At 45.4% G+C, this 24,771-nt stretch overlaps 1 protein-coding gene across 1 annotated transcript in view; it reads right to left on the bottom strand.

Annotated features, from left to right (window-relative positions):
- LOC144497733 (ADAMTS-like protein 2) overlaps positions 1-24,771 on the bottom strand; it is a 151,019-nt gene that overhangs the window by 28,707 nt on the left and 97,541 nt on the right. The window contains exons 15-17 of the mRNA XM_078219171.1: positions 23,372-23,822; positions 11,252-11,355; positions 5,715-5,841 (exon numbers count right to left, since the gene is read on the bottom strand). Coding sequence (XP_078075297.1) covers positions 5,715-5,841; positions 11,252-11,355; positions 23,372-23,822 — 682 coding nt within the window. The remainder of the gene's footprint in view (positions 1-5,714; positions 5,842-11,251; positions 11,356-23,371; positions 23,823-24,771) is intronic.

Raw genomic sequence — 24,771 nt, 5'->3', positions numbered from 1 at the left:
AAAGCAGTAGAGCAAAGCAGTAATCTGGGTTAAATCAACCAGATGACATCAAGAAGGCACAGATTTTAACAACGGCAATACTTCTCAAGGCAATAAATGCTGGTCTTACCACCAATGTCCACAACTCATGGACAAATGATAAAAAGAACTTTAGAAAAACATTATATTAGAGGTGCCATATCTAAATGCGCAAAGAATGTATAATAGATGAATGACTGGCACAAATAAAGATAAACAAGTTTGATGCACTGCAGATCAGAGGGTAGCTAATGTAAACGCACTATTTAAAAAAGGAGGTGGAGAGAAAACAGGGAATTATAGACCAGTCAGCCTGAAGTCGGAAGTGGGGAAAATTCTAGAGTCCATTATCAAGGATTTTATAGCAGAACACTTGGCTAACAGTGGCAGAATCGGACAGGGTCAGCATGGATTTACAAAATGAAAATCATACTTGACAAATCTACTGGAGTTCTTCGAGGATGTAACTAGTAGCGTTGATGGAGAGCCAATAAAATGGTGTTTATTAGGACTTTCAAAAGGCTTTCAACGAAGTCGCGCATAAGAGATTAGCATGCAAAATTAAAGCACGTGGGATTGGGGATAGTTTGAGTTGGATTGATGTTGGCAGACATGAAACAGAGTCAGAATAAACCGGTCTTTTTCCAAATGGTAGGAAGTGACTAGTGGGGTACTGCAGGGATCAGTGCTAGGACCTCAGCTATTCACAATATATATTAATGATTTAGATGAGGGAACTAAATGCAATATCTCCAAATTTGCAGATAACACAAAGCTGGGGGGAGGGTGAGCTGTGAGGAGGAGACAGGGATCCTTCAGTGTGATTTGGACATGCTAGGCACAGTATATGTGGATAAATATGAGGTTATTCACTTTGGTAGCAAAAAACAGGAAGGCAGATTATCTGAATGGCTATAATTTGGGGGTGGGGGAATGTGCAGGGAGGTCTGGGTGTCCTCGTACACCCGTCACTGAAAGTAAGCATGCAGGTGCAGCAGGTGGTAAAGGCAGCAAATGGTACGTTGGCCTTCATAGTGAGAGGATGTGTGTTCAAGAGCAGGGATGGCTTCCTCCAATTATACAGGACCTTGATGAGGTTACACCTGGAATACTGTGTGCAGTTTTGGTCTCCTTATATGAGGAAGGATGTTCTTGCAATAGAAGGAGTGCAGAAAAGGTTTACCCTACTGATTCCTGGGATGGCAGAACTAAATTATGAAAGATTGAGTCATTTTTTAAAAATTCATTCATGGGACATGGGCATCATTGGCTGGACAGCATTTATTGCCCATCCCTCCATCCCCAGTTGCCCGAGGACAGTTAAGAGTCAGTCAGGGAGTTGGAGTTCAGAAGAATGAAGGGGAATGTCATTGAAACATATAAAATAACAGGAGGAAGAATGTTCCCGATGGTAGGGGAGTCCAGAACCAGCAGTCATAGTCTAAGGAGAAGGGGGAAACCTCTTCGGACGGAGAGGAGGAGAAATTTCTTCACCAGAGAATGGTAAGCCTGTGGAATTCATTTCCACGAAAAGCAGTTAAGGCTATAGTGTATGTTTTCAAGAAGGAGTTAGATATAGCTCTTGGGGCTAAAGGGATCAAACGATATTGAGGGGGTGTTGGGGGGATTGGCTATTGAGTTGGATGATCAGCCATGATCATACTGAATGGTGGAGCAGGCCAAATGGCCTACTCCTGTTCCTATTTTCTATGTTTTTATCTCATGGAGGGATTCCCAAACTGAGAGTCACGTCCCAAAATGGTGTCCCAAGGGTCACAACTAGGGTCACGAGCTATTCCTCTTCCAAGCAGCAATAATGGCTGCGGAGGGCATATGATCCAGTCTGGAGGCTGATGGGACAGCCCAGGACCCACTGGGTCAATTCCAAACAGTATGGGGCAGACAGTGAGACCAAAGTGCTCTTTAACTTCAGAAAACACTTCTTGCAGGGAGTTCAAGTGGCCCAGGATGTTTGTACCAACCTGGTGCAACTAGAAGCTTGCAAGTATAGCTCAGTTACTGACTGAGGGAAGGAGGGAAACACTGGGAGGTCATGCATCTTCAGCCAGGAAGGCAAGTGGTGGCTTCAAACTTTGCTGTATTTTGGCTGCTCTCTGTCTGTCTGTCTCTTCCTTACTCCAGGAGGAGGACTCTGCTTCACAGGTACTAGTAGCAGGGAAGACGAGAGGGGCTGTTGACTGAATGTGGGGGCAAGGATTTAGGAAGAGGGGAATTACAATGGGCCTGCCTGGGTGGGGGGAGAAGAGCTTCAGCCAGTCTTCTGTCACCAGAAAATATGGAGAGTTTGGCTGACATCTCCAATAATGTGCTTTAAAACACATATGATATATTAATACACAAATTTTAATAGTTATATATTAGAGTCATAGTGGCTTACAGTATGGAAGTAGGCCCTTTGGCCCAACTTGTCCATGCCGCTATGGCAGCCAGTACATCCCCTCGGAGCAAGGGGCGACCCGACATGAAGGGAAAATAAGGCCTCTGAGTGACCTACACACACACACCCCATAACCGATGGCGACAGTAGTCAAAAAGAGGTTTACAGCATGGAAACAGGCCCTATGGCCCAACTTGTCCATGCCACCCAATTTTTAACTACTCAGCCAGTCCCAATTGCCCGCATTTGGCCCATATCCCTCTACACCATCTTACCCATGTAACTGTCTAAATGCTTTTTAAAAGACAAAATTGTACCTGCCTCTGCTGTCACCTCTGGCAGCTTGTTCCAGACACTCACCACCCTCTGTGGAAAAAATTGCCCCTCTGGACCCTTTTGTATCTCTCCCCTCTCACCTTAAACCTATGCCCTCTAGTTTTAGATTCCCCTATCTTTGGGAAAAGGTACTGACTATCTGGCTGATCTATGCCCCTCATTATTTTATAGTAACATTCAGTCTACTGCATTATGCTGCATTACTGCTGTTGTGTGTTTGCTGGGTCACAGTAGTTTTCAGATGTTAAAATGTGGTCAGATTAGAAAATAGTTTGGGAGGTATTGATTTAGTAGCTATTAGCAATGTGACTGTAGATAAGCAATGGTAAATAATTAAAAATAATCCATAACTCTCATGGAATGTGTATTCCTTTGATGAATAAAAGCTCTAGTGGTTAAATGGTCCAGCCATGACTCACAAAGTTGAGAACAGGGTCAGATGAAAAGAAGACAACAAAAAATGTTGCCAAAAAGAAGCAGCCCAAGGATTGGGAGGGTTTTTTAAAAATCAGCAAACGATGACCAAGAAATTGATAAAGAGGGAGAAAATTGAAAATTGGAGTAGACTAGCACAAAAAGATCAGATGGTAAGATCTTCAACGTGTATGTAATGGGGAAGAGATTAGCAAAAATAAGTGTGCGTCCCTTAGGGGCAGAGCCAGGAGAAACTGCAATTAGGAATAAGGAAACAGATCGGAGGTTAAACAGGATTTTGTGCCTGTCATCACAGTTAAAGACACAAGGAACATATCAGCCCTTGTGGTGAAATCAAGGGCATAATGAGAATGAGGAATTTCAAGTAATTAATATTAGTCAGGAAAAATTACTACAGAAATTAGTGAGGCTAAGAGCCAACACATTCACTGGGACCCCAAGATTTTAAAAGACGTGGTTGCAGAGATAGTGGTTTTAATCTCCGAAAGTACCGAGATTCCAGAATCATGGATTGAAATGTAACAAATGCAATCGGGCAAGAGATAACAGGAAACTGTAAACCAGTTAACCTGGCACAGGTAATAGGAAAAATACTAGAACCTATCTATTATTAAGGATGTGGTAACAGGGCACTTAGAAATTACAATATGATTAGGCAAAGTCATCATAGCTTTATGATAGGGAAATTGTATTTTACAAATCAATTATATATTTTTGAGAGTGTAACTAGCAGGCTAGATGAGGGGGAACAGGTGTGGTAGGTTTGGATTCGCAGGTGTTCGATAAGGTACAATGCAAGAACGTTAGCAAATTTGGGACTCGGGATTGGGAAGGTGCCATACAAGAATTTGTTAACAAATTTGGGGCTCGTGGGATTGGGAGGTGTAGTGTATTAGCGTGGATTAAAGATTGGTTAATGGACAATAAACAAAGTAGCAATACAAGGATCATTTTTGAGATCACCGGATGTAACTAGTGGGATTCTACAAGGATCAGTGTTTGAGCCTAAACCATTTACAATTTACATCAATGATAAGGGGAGGAGTGTAATATATGCAAGTTTGCTGATGATAGTGGCTAAGTGAGAAAGTAAGCTGTGAGGAGGACACAAAGAGGCTGAACAGGGCACAGGTAGGTTAAGTGACTGGGCAAAAAGCTTGCAAAAATGTGGGCAACCGTATTTTAATAGGAAGAATGGGAAAAAAAAAATTTAAAGTGAGGCACTGGTGAATGTTGGTATTCAGCGATTCCTTGCACATGAATCACAAAGTTAACATGTAGATACATCAACCAATTCGGAAGGCAAATATTATGTTCATCATTATTCCAAGGGGTTTGGAGTGCAACAAGGAAATCTTGCCATAATTACATAGGGAAATGATGTACAGTTTGATCTTCTTACCCATGTAGGGATGTATTTGCCTTAAAGGGGATGCAACAAGATTGTCAAGATTGATTTCTGGAATGAAAGGGATATCCCCATGAAGAGAGACTGAATGGAATGGGTCGATATTTTCTGGGTTCTGACACAAGGTCATCGACCTTGCTTCTCTCTCCGTTGATGCTATACGACTGCTGAGTATTTCCAAGATTTTCTGTTTTAACTTCACAATTCTAGCATCCGCAGCACTTTAATACCTTCCCTGGAGTTTAGAAGAACGAGAGGCGTTATCATTGAAACTTGCAAAATTCTTAATGACCCAACAGGATAGATGCTGAGAGGCTGTTTCCCCCAGCTGGAGAATCTGGACCTAAAGAACAGTTTCAGGGTAAGAGGTCAGCCATTTAGGACTGAGGTTTTAACTCAGAGGGTTGAAAATTTTGGAATTCTCTATCTTAGAGACTGTGAATGCTCAGTTGATGAGTATATTCACAACTAAGATTTTTGGTCGCTGAAGAAATCAAGGAAATAGGAACAAATTGGGATGGTGACGTTAATGTAGATATGATTCTTGTTAGGCAAGGGAAGGAACGTGGAATTTGAAATACAAACAGATCACCCATGAACTTACTGAATGGCAGAGCAAACCCGAGAGGCCGATTGGCCTACTTCTGGTCCTATTTCATGGGCGTGATTTTCCCGGCCCGCTGCGCTGCTTGAGTAGCGCAGCGGGAGTACCGTAGCGGAATTTGGAGAAGACATCAGGAGGCCGGCGATCGGGGGCCCAGTGCGTATGCGCCAATCTCCCAGCACGCACTGATGCTGACCTCTTGGGCATGAATCCCCCAGTGAACTCTGAAGCACAGAGTGCCGGAAAGTCACCCAAGTGTGTCCAAAAAACAAGCGGGAAAATCTTCCATTTTCCCACCCATTGGGCTTCAGGATTTCTTTTTTGGGAAAATCATCCCCCATATGTTTCTATGTACCTTATTGAATGGTGGAGCAGTTTGATGAGCTGTGCGGACTAATCCTGCTCTTATTTCTTATGTATTCGCAGAAGCAGGTTTCAAACCAATAGCCCAAGCACAGGGTCTGTGCCTTTAAACACGTCTGCACCACACTTGAAAAGTCACCCAGCTCACTTACCTGGGAGGACATTCCCTTCCTGTACAAAATTCATGCGTTGGCTCGGGCCTGGTAACTGCATCACAGTGAGACTCATCCACCTCCACTCCATCGTACCTGACACACATAGCATAAGAAGTGGTAATGCCTGTAGGGAGGGAGAGGATTACAGTTCACTAGATATTGTTTCATCAGCCTTGTACCAATTATATTAAGAACCTTATTTCTGATGAGAGCCGTGGCTCAGTGGGGAGCCCTCTAGCCTCAGAGTCAAAGGTTATGGATTCAAGCCCCACTCCAGAAATTTGAGCACCTAATCCAGGCTGACAACCAGTGCCGTACTGAGGGGGTTCTGTACAGTCAGAGAATCCCGGAAGTCCCTCAGGAGGATGTTAAATCCTATGGCACCATCTCAAGGAAGAGACGTTCTCCCTGGTGTCCTCGCTAATATTTATCTCTTAACCAACACCACGAAAACAGATAGTCAGTGGAAAGTGCAGTTACTCTGGCTGTGATTAGTGGAATAATTAAATGGTCTTGGGAGGTATGGTTAGGCTGAGCTCTGGTTTGCAGGAGGTGATGGGCTTTAATATTGTGGGAAACACAGATGAGCAATTAGCACAATGCTGTTTGTGGGAGCTTGCTGTGCACAAAGCGGCTGCCGCATTTCCCACATTCCAAGTACTTCATTGGCTGGAAGTGCTTTGAGGCATCAGAGACCTTAAAAAGGGTTATATAAATGCAGAGTCTTTCTTTCTATGTCAGTTGCTGAATTATTGATGCCCTTTGGTACAAGTAACCTGCCCAAAGTAATGAAGGTGGTAAATACTTTTTCAGGATTGCTGTCCAATGGTGACATCCTTTCCCACATATGCGCAAAAATCACATGGAATCTCAATTCACATTCATAGACACATTTTTACATTAACTTCATTGCAATGTGAATGCAAGTCTACTTTTGACTAATAAATAAACCTTATTTTTACTTTATCAAAGGTGATAGAGCATTCAATTGTGCCAGCTTCTTCATGATCCTTCACCAAAAACCTCAACTTGGGCCGGATACTGATCAAACCTGCATCAGCAGGCTCAAGCTTGAGATGTGTGGAGTACTGTGTGGAGAATGCTGTGTGGAGTTTGCACATTCTCCTCGTGTCTGCGTGGGTTTCCTCCGGGTGCTCCGGTTTCCTCCCACAGTCCAAAGATGTGCGGGTTAGATTGATTGGCCATGCTAAAAATTGCCCCTTAGTGTCCTGAGATGTGTAGGTTAGAGAGATTAGTGGGTAAATATGTGGGGGTAGGGCCTGGGTGGGATTGTGGTCGGTGCAGACTCGATGGGCCGAATGGCCTCTTTCTGTACTGTAGGGTTTCTATGATTTCTTTCTATGATTTCTATGTGTGGTCACAATTTTAAACTTATCTCCAACTCCCAATGAGCCCAATTTTTTTGACAGAGTGGGAAGCATGGAGCATCACAGTCCAATGCTCATGGAACGTGATGTTGAGATTGATATTTAAAATCTTGCTGTAAATTCTAATTGCCCTGACATCGGTATTTGCGTCAAGTCGGGTGGATTCCCGAAGCCTGTGGGAGCCGGGTAAGCCAATTTGCATACCTTGGGCGAAGCGAGATTCGGAGTCAGGAGCTTTTGACAGGTAAGTTTAAAAGTTGTTGCCAACTTCAAATATCCTAACATAATGGCCCATGATAATTTAAGTATATTTTAAATGCAGTGATTGATTGGAGGGCTGAGTCCTTAAAAGTGAACATTAAACTGACCAGAATTGAGAGATGTTCACATGCATTAAAGTACATTACCTGTTGGATAAAATGCTCTTATGCATTCAACGTCATTAGGAATCTAATTAAAATGGGACATATAGACACTGTGGTTTATTCTAATGATTTAAAATTCAAAGATCTTTTCAGACTTCGAAAAAAAACAGTTGCTCGACTTCCCTGACTAAAACACCATTGCACCTTTGAAGGTCCATGATATCAGATGTCTAGCCATCGGCTTCCTTTTTTCCCCCCCCCCAAAGAGTTGACTGTATTGAGCTGTGCAGCGTCTGTTTAATCAGCTGCATAATGTAATCCCGTCATAGCTGCTTGGCTGAGCTCCAAGTCCAACTAATGTATCGAGCTCTGCAGTAGCTATTTACACATGAAAGGACTATGTGCTTTGTGTGACTGACAGATTTATGAGCAAATAATAGGATTAAATATTTTGAAGGGTTTTTTGAATGTTTGTTTATTTTGACAGATTAATGAGCACTTGAGATGTGTTTTTTCAAAGAAGTTTCAATGGCTGTGTGTTTGATTAGGTGATCGAAATACTCAGGAAATTAAAAAAGATTCCCAGTGTTATTCGAAGGCTTGTGAGTTTTGTACATAGTAGATTCTGGGTGAGTGGACATGAAGGATACATCTGGAGGAGACCTGAAGATATGAGGGGCCTTTGGGGGGAGCGGACTTGTGCTTCCCAAGCCAAAGAGAAAAATCCAGCCCCTTATCTCCAAATATAGGGCGGCACGGTGACACAGTGATTAGCACAGTTGCCTCACAGTACCAGGGATCCAGGATTAATTACAGCCTTGGGGACTGACTGTGTGGGGTTTGCACGCTCTCCCCATGTCTGCGTGAGTTTCCTCGGAGCGCTCCAGTTTCCCCCCACACAGTCCAAAGACATGCAGGTTAGGTGGATTGTCTATGGTAAATTGCTCCTTAAGTGTCCAAAGGTGTGTAGATTGCCTATGGTAAATGCATGGGGATACAAAGATAGGACAGGTGGGATGGGCCTGGGTAAGATGCTCTGCGGAGTCGGTGCAGACTCGATGGGCTGAAAGGCCTCCTTCTGCACTGTAAAGATCCTATAAATAAATAGGAAATTAATCAAAGCAGGGAAAGGGACCAGCTGATCCGAGGCTCACTGGCCATCATGGACACAGTTAGCGGAGGTAAATCACAAGTAATCTTTTTCTGTTTCATGCCAGGTCACATCTGTTGTGGATTCTGTGCAGTTGCGATCTGGCTGTGTAACATAAACAGGAGGGCGACACAGTTCAGTCTGCAGTGCTGCCACCTGCTGGCTCTGACCATTTGAGCAGCTGCTGTAACTCCCCACCCACCGTCTGTCTCCCTCCGATTCAGACCGAACATGGGCTAAAATCAAAAAAGCTGTTCAGAACTTGGCTCACCCCAGATCACAGTATCCACGCAACTACATTACTGAGAATTAACAGCACAGAAACAGACCAATCAGACAAATTGCTCTGTGATGATGTTTATGTTTCACACGAGCTTCCTCCCACCTCATTTCCTCTTGCCTGATCAACATAACCTTTTATTCCTTCCTCCCTCGTGTTCATCCAGCTTCGCTTTAAAAGGTGTCTCGACTACTCCGCGTGGGAGCGGGTTCCACATTCTTACCAACTTGCACAAAAGCAGGGATTCAGTGGAATTTCGTTCCCAATATCCCCTCCCCACCTGTCTCATCCAAAATTCAGAAGGAAGCTAAAGTTGACAGGTCAATAGAGTACTGGGGGAATGCTTTGCTGCTAGGGGAGGGGGTGTGTGCTGACCCGCCGCACGGGGGCGAGGGGCAATGACCCGCCGCACGGGGGCCGAGGGGCAATGACCCGCCGCACGGGGGCCGAGGGGCAATGACCCGCCGCACGGGGGGGCGAGGGGCAATGACCCGCCGCACGGGGGGGCGAGGGGCAATGACCCGCCGCACGGGGGGGCGAGGGGCAACGGCCCGCCGCACGGGGGGGCGAGGGGCAACGGCCCGCCGCACGGGGGGCGAGGGGCAACGGCCCGCCGCACGGGGGCGAGGGGCAACGACCCGCCGCACGGGGGCGAGGGGCAACGACCCGCCGCACGGGGGCGAGGGGCAACGACCCGCCGCACGGGGGCGAGGGGCAACGACCCGCCGCACGGGGGCGAGGGGCAACGACCCGCCGCACGGGGGCGAGGGGCAACGACCCGCCGCACGGGGGCGAGGGGCAACGACCCGCCGCACGGGGGCGAGGGGCAACGACCCGCCGCACGGGGGCGAGGGGCAACGACCCGCCGCACGGGGGCGAGGGGCAACGACCCGCCGCACGGGGGCGAGGGGCAACGACCCGCCGCACGGGGGCGAGGGGCAACGACCCGCCGCACGGGGGCGAGGGGCAACGACCCGCCGCACGGGGGCGAGGGGCAACGACCCGCCGCACGGGGGCGAGGGGCAACGACCCGCCGCACGGGGGCGAGGGGCAACGACCCGCCGCACGGGGGCGAGGGGCAACGACCCGCCGCACGGGGGGGGGGGGGGCAACGACCCGCCGCACGGGGGGGGGGGGGGCAACGACCCGCCGCACGGGGGGGGGGGGGGGGCAGGTGGGTGTGGGCGGGTGGGGGGGGGGAGGGGGGGGAGGAATGACTTGCTGTGCGCAGGGGTCACAGGGCTGCTGCCTTTCAGACTGATTTTCCATCTCGCCTCTGAGGTGGGCAGGGAAAACCCCATGGCACTATTAAGGTGAGGGTCTCTGACTTCTGAAAGGTTTTCAGGCAAAAATGTATCCCTCAAATCAGCATCACTGAAACAGATCATCTAGTGATTAGCTTGATGCACAGCAAGCTCCCACAAGTAGTAAAATCTGGCTGCCACATTTCAACACCGATTACACTTCAGACGCAATTGATTAGCTGTGAGGCACTTTAAATACCCACAGAACATGGAGCGTGTGATATAAATACAAGCTGCTGCAGTCCAGAGCTGTGGCATTAATCTAAAATGTGGAGATGCCGGCGTTGGACTCGGGTAAGCACAGTAAGAAGTCTCGCAACACCCGGTTAAAGTCCAACAGATTTATCTGGCAGCACAAGCTTTCGGAGTGTCACTCCTTCTTCAGGTGAGTCATCTGAAGAAGGAGTGACATTCTGAAAGCTTGTGCTGCAAATTAAACCTGTTGGACTTTAACCTGGTGTGAGACTTCTTACTGTGATGAATCTAAAAGCCCGTGATCTTGGTCTGAGCTTCATGAGATTTCCTTCTGCACCCACTGCATTGCACTCTTGCGCCAGTTTTTCTGTGACAGCAATAGATATTTATGGAAGGAGAAGGGGTCACACTGAAAGCATCCTCATGGCAAGCTGAACATGGCACTGCCAGCCTCAGGGTGCCAGTCAGCACAGCTCAGGAGGATGCTCCCAGGTGGATCCAGAGTCAGCGATTTGAAACATGCAGAGCCTGCAATATTCTGGGATTTTGGCAACTTGGAGAATTGCAATTCCGAAAATAAATGGACTGTCTCCCCCAACGGAAGAAGAAAACAGAACATTTCAATCTGGTGTCACACCGACGGATCAAATCTCGTGACCAACTCGTGGATAATGGCTAATGTCTCATATGTTTGGTGACACTCTTCAAGAAGGGGTGAATGTTTCCAATGCATGTGTTAATCCCCTCTGCTTTAACATCACCCCTCCCACCCACACCCCATACTCCAACTGAGTAAAAGAATCATGGCCCTGTACTTGTAGAAGTGAAGGGCTGTAGGGTTTCCAAAGGCACCTGTGGTACATGTGGAACTGCAGGGCGCGTACGCTGATACCTTCCATCTGTACATGTCAGCCAGACTGATGTCATGATCAATTTCCCCATCTTCAAACTCATTGCTGTAATGAGAAAGGAAACAAGAGATGATGTTTAAAGATAGCAATGGAGAAAAAAATTCCCAAGAAACCTAGACTGAGAGCTTTGTCAGATGAGAATAGCTAGTCTTAGAAAATATGGAGCATCTTCAAGCTTGCTCTGCAATTCTGTGATTGATCTATCGCTTAATGGTATTGGGAGTTCAACACCAGAGCGCCCCAGGCACCGCTCAAGAGAGCCCCCACTCCTCCCCAGGCACCACCTGCACAAGGCCCCACCCATATTACTGCCCCACCCCTGGCACCACCCTACCTTCTGGTACCCCCCTTTTGTGGTTCGGAGTATTGCAAGGAGCTCGTTACTTTAGTTACAGCTTCATAGCAAAGGTCAACTGACCTTGCCTTTCTTTTCAAGAGGCAAAGTGAAGAATTTTGGTGGGAAGGTAAACAGGGCAACCCAGCAGCGTGGGTATAAAGCTGTCCTAATTATTTCCAATTCTGACAAGACCATGAATCATTGAAAATGAACAAGGTGAAATTCGCCTTGGGAATCCGAGTAAAAGAAACGATAGTGAAACAGGTGCCTGCTTAACACTCTTGCTCCTCCAAGGAGAATTTTGCACACCAGTTTGGTTGTGTGGGCTGCTTGGTGTTTTGAGACTTCTTACTGTGCTTACCCCAATCCAACGCCGGTATCTCCATATCATGGCTGTGCATATACCCAGAGATCAACTAGCTTTTCTCTGACCCGCCCACACTCCATCCAAGGTTTTCCTCTCTCAAAGATGCAGCTTTTTCTGGGCTTCGTTTTTCTGGATGTTGGCAATAATCCAGCATCTCAAGCTCACTCAAGTGGTCATCTGTCCAATGACAGTCTAGAAGACTATCAGGCCAAAAGGACAAGGCAAGTTCATTCCTGTCCCCACTATGCAAATCAACAAGGGTCACAGCAGCTACCAACTGAGCCAGTGAGGAGGAGTGACCACTGATAGAGTGAGATGACAAGGAGTGACCACATTCAGAATGAAATAATGAGGAACAGTGATCACTTGGAGTTTATAGAAATCATAGACTCTGACTGCACAAGAGGTGACCACTTAGCCCATTATACTCTGTTAGAGCTGTCCAATTAGCTCCTCTGATCCACTCTTCCCCATCTCTCTCTATCTTCAGGGACCATACTCCAAGACATTGTTGGCAACCTTGGACCTCCATGTTAATCTCGCTCTGGATCTTCTCCCATAGCCCTCAAATTTCCCCCTTCAAGGGTATATCCAATTCCCTGTAGAAAGCCACTATTTAATTTGTTTCTATCAGCCTTTCAACAACCAGCATTTATTTGGTACCCTTGACACTGCAAAACATTCCAAGATGCTTCACAGAGTATTAACAAACAATATTTGACAATAAACCACATAGCGAGATATTGAGACAGCTAAACAAAAACATTTAGTCAAAAACATAGGTTTTAAGGAGCCTGTAATGACTCAGGTAGCCCGACTGGAAAGAAAAATAGTGATTACAGAATATAAAGTAAAACCACAACTCTGTATACACACTACTATATACACACTAGTCCCTGCCTGTGACTACAGTTCAGTAGGCCCAGTCCTGGGCCTGACTTATAAAAGGCTCAGAAAGAGGTTACAGAGAGATGAAGGATCAAGACCAGGGAGCATTTTAAAAATGACAGTGCATTCTGGAATATGACAACTCACAGCAAAACAAAAGTTCCCATCTCCAAAAAGGCAAACAAAACACCTCATTGTAATATGATGGTCTGCCCTTCAAGCACTAAGGCCATTGGCTGCCTGAAACCACAGCTGTGAAAAGCAACAGCTAGAATGCTTATCAAATTGACACACCACCTTATTCGGACAATAACATGGCGCTTGATACAAGGTCACAATTAAGACCTTGTTCCTTCCTTTTAAAACATAACAGCAGACTTCCAACAAAACTCTATCAATGGCATGAAACACCAACAAAAGCCATCAGACCTGTGCAGTCAACTAAGCAGCCAAGGTACCCAACAGCAATGTTGGGAAAGGAAAGTAGGATTCTCGGAAATTCTGTTCCAACTTCAAGTTCACCCGAGACCAACTATCGGAACCTTCGCAGCTACTGAGAAATCTCTGCTTACCAAGACCTTCACACCAGCTAAAGCATCAACTCAACTAAGAAACGTCAATCAGGCCTGTGACAAAAGAGAGGCAGAGATAAATTTCACTTTTATAAATACCGGTTTTATCTTCATCTGTATCTAATTGTGTGTTCATGTGGTGATATGCAAGAGTGACTGGGTTTTTTGTAACGTCCGTGGCAAGCATGTAAGAAGTAAAACAACCTTCCTCATATTTAAACACACAAGAGCTTGCTGCTGGGTTAAAAATTGAGTTAAAAATTCCAATGGCAACAACACACACATCTACATACAAACATATTGGGCAGAACTCTCCCATTCGGATGGCAAGCGGTTCCAGCTCCGCCTGTCCAGCCTACCAGAATAGTGGGAGCCTGCACTAGATTCAGTTGGCAGCTGATTTGTCCGCTATGCCTCAGCTGACAGTTTCAAAGGTCCCGTCATCCTATTTAAATACCAGTCCACACACTCCTCTCACTCTCTCCAACCCACCTGCCTTCACCAGACCGTGCAGGATGTCAGCAACCCAGAGGGAAAAGGCTAGCAGCCTCAAGAGAACGTCGGTTCCTCAATTCAACCACCTTCTTCCTCACGTTCATCATCCGCGAGCTACCCCTGCCCCACTTGGACCTCGGACCCACCACTTTGTTGAGTTTTCATCCATTCCCTTCCAGTAAACCATGTGGTATCCCTTTGACCCCCCCCCCATCCCTCCCCCTACTTGTTTGTGAGCTACTTTTGCAGCCTTGTTGGGATCCCTCAGTCTTCCCTCTGCCTTCCATTGTTTATCTTCTTTATCCATCTCCTTACTCCTCTGCCTGCCATCGTGAGCCCTTGCCATATCCCATGCTCCTTCTGCGTTGCCCCCCTTGTCTTCATCACGTGCCCCCCACCCCAAACCTTGAACATTTGTCGCAGTGATATGTGTTGTGAGCACAGTAGTGTCAGAGAGACACTGGTGTGTGGCACCAGGGCACCAGCGGGGGAAGGAGCTCCTATACTCCCGAACCCTAGGCACAGTACTGGTGACGGTGACACACCATGGTCCATTTATCCAACAGCATGGTGCTGTCTGCAAAGACCAACTCAGCACGGAGCTGAGGGCAGGAACCAGTCTGCCCCAGCAGAGTGTTGGGGAGCACACCAGGAGCAGCACAGCACTATGGCAAAAAAACTTTGTTGCACTCACAACAAAGTCTCTTAGCAACCGAGGACTGCCTAGTACACGCCACTCTTTAGCAATCGGGTTTTACCAGCGACGCGATTTCTCACTGGCGTGACACACGCTGACCTGATGGGCTACCAACAGACAGCTGTTTTAATAAGCATTCATAAAATGCAAATGGCATTTGCGCCACCTGCCAGCGGGAAGACCAACCCGCTATTAGGAGAATTGCAATTTGGGACAAAACTGGAGCACTGGAGGAAACCCACGCAGACACAGGGAGAATGTGCAGATTCCACACAGACAGAGACCTAAGCTGGGAATCAAACCCAGGTCCCTAGCACTGTGAGGCAGCAGTGCTAACCATTATGTCACGATGCCACCCTCATGGCTTGGTTAGTCATGTATAGCTGTACCTCATTGATCAAAAACATCACCAGCTGCGACTGACCACTGGTACAGCTAATTGAGGCGGTGAGGAGTAACTACTGGGAGAGCGAGACAGCAAGCAGTGACCGAGGAGTGGTGGGCGTGTTGTGATTCAGACAGTGAGTAGGATTAACCAATCATTAAGCGAGACAGAGGGGAGGATAGGCCACTAGGAGAGTGAGACAGTGAGGCAATCCTATGCAGTGCTCTAAACAGATTCCAATGGCAAACCAGAATGAGTTGTTACTCATGTAACCAAGCTGCACATGATCTACGATCACTCCAAATATCACTTGTTGATCTGTACATGTCAGTGTATTCTGAGATCAAAGAAACTACAATGAAGGATAGGTCATTTTAAAGACTGCATGGACAAGCCGACCCTTTAAAGACTGCATGGACAAGCCGACCCCAATAGCTGTGCCTTATTATCTCCATTTACTTGAGACATAAACAGGGAGGAATGAGCTGAAGGTTATTCTTCTGATAAGTAAAACAATATGTAAGGGACAATTTATCTATGAGTGATCATAATATGATTAAAGTTAAATGTTCGGCTTAAAGGGGAGACATTTAAACATAGACTTTAGTTAAAACCAACTTTAATGGAATGAGAGACATTGGTGACAGCAAACTGATCAAAACTGTTGTTGGGTAAACTAAACTGGAACAATGGGAGATGTTCAAAAAAAAAGTTTGGCTCAGTACAGGGTCAGTATGCACCTCTAAGAGGGCTGGTTAGCTCAGTTGGCTAGATGGTTAGCATGACAATGTGGATTTGATTCCCATTCCAGCTAAGGTAAACCTGGGATCTGCCTCATCACCCGGCTAAAATTAAAGCTCAGAGAACTGAAGGCAAGTTATTGATCTGATTGATGATAGGTGGAGATAATGGGCAGGTACCCAAACCAGAAGAAAGTGATTTGTGCTTTTCCACAAGAACATGTGCAGGGTCTCAGTTATTCATTATATTTATTAATAACTTAGTGCAATAGGGAGCCATGTAACCAAGTTTGCCAAAAACAAAGATTGGTCACATATTCAGTAGTGTATATAAGATCACAAAGTGACACTGAGATTGGGTAAAACTGAGGCAGATTTTGTTGCAGGGCAAGTGTGAAGTTATCCACTTTGGACCAAAACAGGATAGATTTAAACGCTAATAAGCTAAAGAGTGGGGGTCCAAAGAAATTTAGGATTCCAGGTACTCCGATCACTGAGGTGTAGAACAGTGGTTCCCAAACTTTTTCCACTGGGCCGCACTTTCAGAATAAAAATTTGCTCGCGCCACACCAAATATTTTATTGATAAGAAATACATTCAAAACAAAACAACAACTCCGAGCAGTGCTTGATTCATAACATAGAACACAACTACTTTATAATATGATCATGGGACATCCAAAAAGTATAAAACAATGCTTGTTTAAACCATGTTTTAATGTTTCTTTGATTGTCCTTGAATCGTCCCGCCACACTTGCCATCCTCTCTCGCCGCAGCAGTGTGGCACGCCGCACCCTTTGGGAACCACTGGTGTAGAAATTAGGTCACAAAAAATAATCCTAAAGACAAATGGAATGTTGTTTTTTTATAACTTAGTAGGCTAGGGTATAAAGGGAAGCTTTGCTGCATATATGCAAATCTCTGGTTAGACCATATCTGAGGATAGTATGAACAATTCCAGGTACCACTCCTTAAGAAAAGATAAATTTCTCATGGAGAGAATGCAATGGAGAGTCACCAGAATGTTACAGGGCTCATTAATTTATGCGAAAAGACTACATAAACTAGGCTTGCATTCTCTGGGTCTATAGAAGGTTATGGGGGTAATTTGGCTGAGGGTTTTACGAAAGGACTTGCTGCAGTACATCCCAATCATGGACGATGCAGACTTGGTGGGCCGAAGGGCCTGTTCTGTACTGTCCTTCTTTGTTAGATAGAAAGAAACATATCCCACTAGTGGGGAAAGTCTGGGGCAAGGGGATATTCAGCCATTCAGGAGAGAAATCAGAAGTGCTTCTTCAATCAAAAAGAGTGGAAGAAGTATGGAACTCTCTCCACAGAGGCACTAAATGCTAGCTCAATTAACCATTTCAAATCTTTCTACAATCCCAGAGAGGCCGATTACTTTTAAACAATAAAGTAATCTCCATGAAGCCAAATGATGGACACAATTTCATTTTTTAAAACTGTTTTCCGTAACGCATTACAACCAGCATAATTCAAATATTAAACAACATATGAAACATCTTTCAAAGAGGTCAATTTCACTTTAAATGGTCAATACTCCTTTTTAGACAGTCCTTCAGAATTGAGGATAATTTGCTTCCTGTCTGGTTTGATGGGTACTGAGATGGCTGTTAATCCAGACGCAGTGAAGGAATGGTGATATATTTCCAAGTCAGGAGGGCGGCTTGGAGGAAAACTGGAAGGTGGTGGAATTCCCATGCATCTGCTGCTCTCACCATTTTAGGTGGTAGAGATCACGGGTTTAGAAGGTGCTGTCAAAGGTTGCTTGGAGAGTTGCTGCAGTGCATCTTACAGATGGTACGCACTGCTACCAGTGTGCATTGGAGATGGAGGGTGTGTGTGTTTAACGTGGCAGATGGGGTGCCAATCAAGCAGCCTGTTATGTCTTAGATGGTGTCAAGCTTCTTGAGTGTTGAAGCTTCACTAATTCAGGCGGGGAGAACCCCATCACACTCCTGACTTGAGCCTTGTGGTAAGTGGACATGTTTAGGTGGTGAGATAGTAACTTACTTGCCAAAGAATTCCCAACCTCTCACCTGCTCTTGTGGCCACAGTGTTTATGGCCAGTCTAGTTCAATTTCTAGTCAATAATAACCCCACAATGTTGATGGGTGAAATGCCATTGAATGCCAAGGGGAGGTGGTTAGAAAATCTCTTGTTGGAGATGGTAATTGCTTGGCACTTGTGTGGCATAAATGTTGCATGCACTTATCAGCCTAAGCTGTTTTGCTGCTTATGGACACAGTCTGCTTCAGTACCTGAGATGCCATAAAAGATGCTGAACAATTATCAGTAAACATCCCCATTACCAACCTTATGATGGAGGGAAGGTCATTGATGAAACTGCTGAGGATGGGGGGACCTAGGACACTACCCTGAGGAACTCTTGCAGTGAGTCCCAAGACAGAGATGCCTGACCATCAACCACAACCATCTTCCTTCAGTGTTATAGCCAGAATATTGTCAGGGCCTTTGCAGTATCCAGCATCTTCTTGACAACACATGGATTGAATTGAATTGGCTGAAGACTGGCATCTGTGATGGTGAGGACCTCAAGCGAAACCGGAGATGGACTATCCACTTGGAACTTCTGGGTCATAATTACAAATGCCTCAGGCTTGTCTTTCGTTGAGGATAGGGATATATGTGGAGCCTCCTCCTCCAGTGAGTTGTTTAATTGTCCATCATCATTCATAACTAGATGTGGCAGGACTGCAGAGCTTAAACTTAATTGATCCATAAGGGATCACTTAGCTCTATCACTTGCTGTTTAGCATGCAAGTTGTCCTCTGATGTAGTTTCACCAGGTTGACACCTCATTTTTAGGTATGCATGTGCTTTTAGGTAGCATGCCCTCCTGCACACTTCATTGATCCCTCATCTTGATGGCATTGGAACAGTGGGTGATGTAACAGCCATGAAGTTACAGATTGTGATCCGAGTAAAATTCTGCTGCTGCCCCACAGTGCTTCATGGTTGCTCAGTCTTGAGTTGCTAGATTGGTTTGAAATCTACCCCATTTAGCACGGTGGTGATGGAGGGCATCCTCAATATGAAGACGGGACTTTGTCTCCACAAGGACTGGGCGGTAGTCACTCCTACCGATACCGTCATGGACAGTTGCGTTGGCACAAGTCTCCAGGTGTTAAACTTCGCAGAGTCAACAGAGCCGAGTTTGTCGTTTCGAGTGCCTAGGTCGATGCCAAGTGGTCCGTATCGTTTTCGGACATCAAGCGGTTCAAGACAACCAAGTGATTATCAGTCGGTCATTTCAGTAGACATTTAAAAGTTAATCACATTGGTGATGAGGGGTTTGGTGTCAGTCTGGAGTAGGCCAGACCAGGTAAAGATGGCAGATTTCGTTCCCTCAAGGACATTAGTGTACCAGATGGCTTTTTACAATTCTATAGTCATCATCATTGAGACTAGCTTTTAATTGCAGATTCATTAATTGAATTTAAATTCCACCAGCTGTGGTGATTTTTGAACCAATATCCCCCAAAGCATCAGCCTGTGCCTTGGGATTACTAGTCCAGTGATATTACCACAATGCCAACACCCCACCCTCAACCAGAAGAGTTGCGATACTGTCCTGCTAAACAAATTGAAGGAATTCAAGAGGTAGTTTCAGTAAAGTTGGGTATGAAGCAGAGAATGAGAAGAAGAATGGGAAGTGAGCTGACACACCAGTGGGAAACTTATACAGTGTCAGAAAATGCTGGAAAATCTCAGCATGACTGAAAGCATCTATGGGGAGAGCACAGAACTAGCACGGAGTCTGAACTCTGTTCTCTCTCCACAGATGCTGTCAGACCTGCTGAGATTTTCCAGCATTTTCTGTTTTTGTTTCAGATTTCAACATCCGCAGTAATTTGCTTTTAACTAGTACAGTCCATAGGTTACAGTCCCCTTCTCACTTTCCCAAGGAAGATGCTCTTAGAAGTTTTGGTTACATTTCCCCAATCTTGTTTAACTGCAGATGTACAAGGTGAACAGACCAGAAGTCTTTGAGGAGAGTTTGCTCCAGGGCTTGGCAAAGTCTGCTTATAATTAAGGTCATCCTATTCAGGACACACACTGACTGCTTGACCACATGCCAAGCCACCATCTGTGTCCCGGTGCCCCATGAACATAAATGGCCAGGCTATGAAGCTGGCCAGAGCAAGATGTGTTTCACAAATTGAATACTTTTTCAGAGCAGCGTCGAAATGGACAGTTAGAGAATTGGGCCAATGTAATGCCATGGATTTACAGGGGGCATTGATTAAAACTTTTAATCATAGAATCCCTACAGTGCAGGAGCCCGTGCCATTCAGCCCATTGAGACTGCACTGACTGACAACAATCCCACTCAGACCCTATCCCCGTAATATTGTGTATTTACCCTGCTAATCCCCCTAACCTACACATCGTGGGGCAATTTGCATGGCCAATCAACCTATCCTATGCATTTTTAGACTGTGGGAGAAAACCACAGCACTTGGAGGAAACCCACTCAGACACGGAGAATGTTCTGCATAGTCACCCAATGCCAGAATCGAATCCAGGTCCTATGAGGCAGCACTGCTAACCACTGTGCCAGTACGCCGCTCCATATTGTAAGAGGCTCATTATAGAATTTTGTATGGACAGAGTCAATTTAATGGACCAAAGCAAGAGGTTAGGATCAAACAGGGGTTTGGAATATATACTCAATTGCAAGGCACAAAAGTGTATGCAGGAACAAAAAGAGGGTTTCATGTACAGTATTTTCAGGAAGTGTAAGTATGGACTGACGGACCAACAAGCCAACCAGATATTTGTATTGTGCCGTTCACAACTTCAGGATGTCCCAAAAGGCTTTACAGTCAATGAGGTACTTGGAAGTGCGCTCATTGATGTAATGTAAAACTCAAATTAGCGAACAGCAAGCTCCAACCAACAGTAAGGTGCTGATAACTGTTTTAGTGATATTGGATGAGGGATAAATACTGGCCAGGAAAAACTGGCATGGACATGGAAAACTCTCCTGTTCTCCTTTGAAACAGTGCCTTGGGATCTTTAATGTCAATCAGGCAGACATGGCTTCAGTTTAACATCTCACCTGAAACATAGCATTCCTGAGAGTGAAGCATTCCTAGCTTTTGTGCTCAGAGTACCATGAGCCGTTTTAGGCCTCTTATTGTGGAAAGGCAGAACAGCCACAGATAATGTACAGAGAGAATGATGCCAGGTTTAGAACCTATGCAGAGACAGTAAAATTGCTTTCCTTGTCTCAGGCTTGTTGGGGGTGAAAAATACAGGCTATACCTTTAGGGAGGCTGACTTTGCAACCATTCGATCAATGCCAGAGCTTCCACAAGAGAATGGGAAAATTTCTACTGCAGCAGAGAAGGCCGATAAAGAACTCTGACAGAGTTAATGGTAAAAGCTGCTTTCCATATTTGAGGAACCAGTGTTGCCAAATTAGCAAGTTTAAAATGAAGACCAAGAGAGTTAGGAGGACGGTGAGGAGAATGGTTTTGTTGGAGCTTGGAAATACTTTGCAACAAAATTGAATGTGTGTTTGAAGTAGAGAATGACGAAAGGTTCTAGACAAAGAGCAGGGCACAGAATGAGAGCTCGTGCTAGAATGGGATGAATGGCCTCTTCCAATATTGTAAACTTCTATATTTCCATTCAAAATCTGCTTTCAATGCCTTAGTGAGCACAGAATATTTTTTTTTATATACGCTGACCATCACCAGTTTAATTCAATTTACTAAATTTTGTTTAATAGATCAAGTTTGGAAGGCCCCATTTCCCAAGAAGTTTGAGAGCAATGGGGGTAATTATGACTTTGGACAATTGTGTAAATCAAGTAATATTAATATAGATGCTTGTTACACATCCCTCCTAATCCCATACAACTGGTGGCTAAACCTGCATTGTCCATTTTCCACTATTACCGAGTGTCAAAATTGTCAAGTGTCAAGTTGTTGCTTTAAAGGACACACCCGGGTGTATTTTGCTATCTTTCAAATAGTGACTCATTGCTCGGTGTTTTCATGCTAATTTCAGCTGGAAATTACTAATGGTTTTTGTGATCATCAAGCTGAAGGATATTAGTGCTTGGAAGTGGGATACATTCCCTATTTCAGGCACCCACTGTCAGTACTGAATACTCCAAACCATAAGTAGAGCAGAGTCAAGAAGAGCCTAAAATTCACAAATAGTTCATCATTCTACCTCTATTTATTGTGGCCACTTAATGCCAAATTAAGGGCTCACATCCGGGAGAAACTGGGTTGCTACTACCTCAGACCCATTTCAAAGGGGATTCCTTGAACCAGCAGACACGTGGGGAGAGGAGAGTCAAGCATAGCTCCAAAGGATGAAACAACAAATCTGCTAACCTGTCATCTTCATCGTGAATGATTTGCTCCCTGCATTTTATGTTCTCCTATACAATATTTTTTCTCAAAATACAGAGCATTTCTAACAAGTTCTGTTGAATGGTATGGAAGCTGCCCATGCACAGTTCGACCACCAACTTCTAGTTAATGCCAATGGGTTATATCTGGGGAGCTAGATCCACACTGAGAAAAAGGGACCAGTGAGTGAGACAGCTGCTGATTGATTGATGCATGACGTTAACAGAACCTATGTGAAACCTCCCAACTTTTCTCCAGAGCACAGTCGTCATATTTGGATTTTGTTTTCACCAGAATATCAGGAAGCAGGAAGCACAAAGCAAGAAAAGGCAATTCAACCACCCGTCACATAGGACGATCTACTCCTTACTTGATCTGATGGGAAGTTACTCATAATTTCTCAAAGGCGATAAAAGGTCAAGAATACTAATCTGCCCCCTCACATGTACTGGTCTAAGTTGGTCAGTTGCTTTCCTTGCTGTGAGAAGGAAACAGGATGCAGTCTCTGTATTTCATTACTTCTGGGACTGATAAACAAGAGTGAATTGAGTTCAAGTTCAAAAAATAAAGTAATTGTTAAGAAAGCCCACCAACCACCTCTACTTTCTCAGAAGACTAAGGAAATTTGGCATGTCAGCTACGACTCTCACCAATTTTTACAGAAAAATAGAAAGCATTCTTTCTGGTTGTATCACAGCTTGGTATGGCTCCTGCTCTGCCCAAGACCACAAGAAACTGCAAAAGGTTGTGAATGTAGCCCAATCCATCACGCAAACCACCCTCCCATCCATTGACTCTGTATACACTTCCTGCTGCCTTGGCAAAGCGGCCAACATAACTCAGGGCCCCACACACCCCGGACATACTCTCTTCCACCTTCTTCCGTTGGGAAAAAGATACAAAAGTCTGAGGTCACGTACCAACCGACTCAAGAACATCTTCTTCCCTGCTACCATCAGACCCTTGAAAGGACTTACCTCGCACTAAGTTGATCTTTCTCTACACCTTAGCTGTAACTGTAGCACTATATTCTGCACTCTCTCATTTCCTTCTCTATGTACAGCATGCTTTGTCTGTATAGCACGCAAGAAACAATACTTTTCACTGTATGCTAATACATGTGACAATAATAAATCAAATCAAATAATAGTTAAATCTTACCTTTCAGTGTCTGGTGACTGAACAGGCTCTGTCCTGTGGTTATTCAAGAAGTTTAAGAGGTGGAATGCAGTGGAATTGGAAAGCGGGTAAATCGAATCCGTTAGCAGGCTATAACTAAACCTCTCCTCGCCTCCAGTGTTTATTCCAGGCTCTGAGTCCGTATGAAGCTGTTCAAGTACACTGCCCTGATTTGGTTCTTCAAGTTGCTGGCTGTTGAGATCCATGTTTGAGTAAGTGGTGAAGTTCTCAGTCCTGAACTTGGCTGACATGTTGGCCTGCAGCTCTGTACACAGGATGGGCAGAGCCGCATTCAGAGAGCTGTTCCTACATATCAGTCTCAGGCTGCTCTGCTGCGAACTGCTTCGGAAGCTGTTGTGCAAACGGGGGTGGTGCAAAGTGCTTGTTGTGTTCCACGGCGTTGGACTCAGACTGATCACATTGGACTGAAGGGCTGTGACAGAAACATTGGATTAGAACTGTGCTCTCCGTATAGTAGGTTATCAAAATCTGACATATGGAAAAAAGATAGGAGCAGGAGAATAAGAGCCGTTTAGCTCCTCAACCTAACTCCACCATCCTGTTACTCTGTGGCTGATCTATATCTTAACTTCATCTGCCAGCATCAGTTCCATAACTCTGCCATTCTGCAAAACAGGTCTTCGGGGCTGGGTGGGGAGGGTCTGATCACAGGATTCTTGCTCTGATTTCCCCTTCCCCAGTAGAAGGCTGCTTTCTTCCATTTCCAAGATATTGAACTTACAATCCACCACTCCACAACACCATGTGTTGGTGAGACGATGCCATAGTGGGGATGTCATTGTGCCAATAATCCAGAGACCCAGGATAATACACTGGGGCCAGGGGTTCAAATCCTCCCATTGCAGCTGGCAAAATTTGAATTTAATTAATAAATCTGAAAACTAAGGTCAGTCTCAGTGATAGTGACTTTGATAGGGGCGGCACGGTAGCACAGTGGTTAGCACTGCTGCTTCACAGCTCCAGGGACCTGGGTTCGATTCCCGGCTTGGGTCACTGTCTGTGTGGCGTTTGCACATTCTCCTCGTGTCTGCGTGGGTTTCCTCCGGGTGCTCCGGTTTCCTCCCACAGTCCAAAGATGTGCAGGTTAGGTTGATTGGCCATGCTAAAATTGCCCCTTAGTGTCCTGAGGATGCGTAGGTTAGAGGGATTAGTGGGTAAAATATGTAGGGATATGGGGGTAGAGCCTGGGTGGGATTGTGGTCAGTGCAGACTCGATGGGCCGAATGGCCTCTTTCTGTACTGTAGGGTTTCTATGATAAATCATCATCGTTTGTCAGAAATACCCAGCTGGTTCACTAATATCCTTAAGGGCAGGAAATCTGCTGCCTTTACCTGGTCTATATGTGACTCCAGATCCACAG

The sequence above is a fragment of the Mustelus asterias genome, chromosome 8 (genome assembly GCF_964213995.1).
Source record: "Mustelus asterias chromosome 8, sMusAst1.hap1.1, whole genome shotgun sequence".
Taxonomy (NCBI): domain Eukaryota; kingdom Metazoa; phylum Chordata; class Chondrichthyes; order Carcharhiniformes; family Triakidae; genus Mustelus; species Mustelus asterias.
Note: the sequence above shows the minus strand (reverse complement) of the source record. Positions and strands in the feature narration are given on the sequence as shown.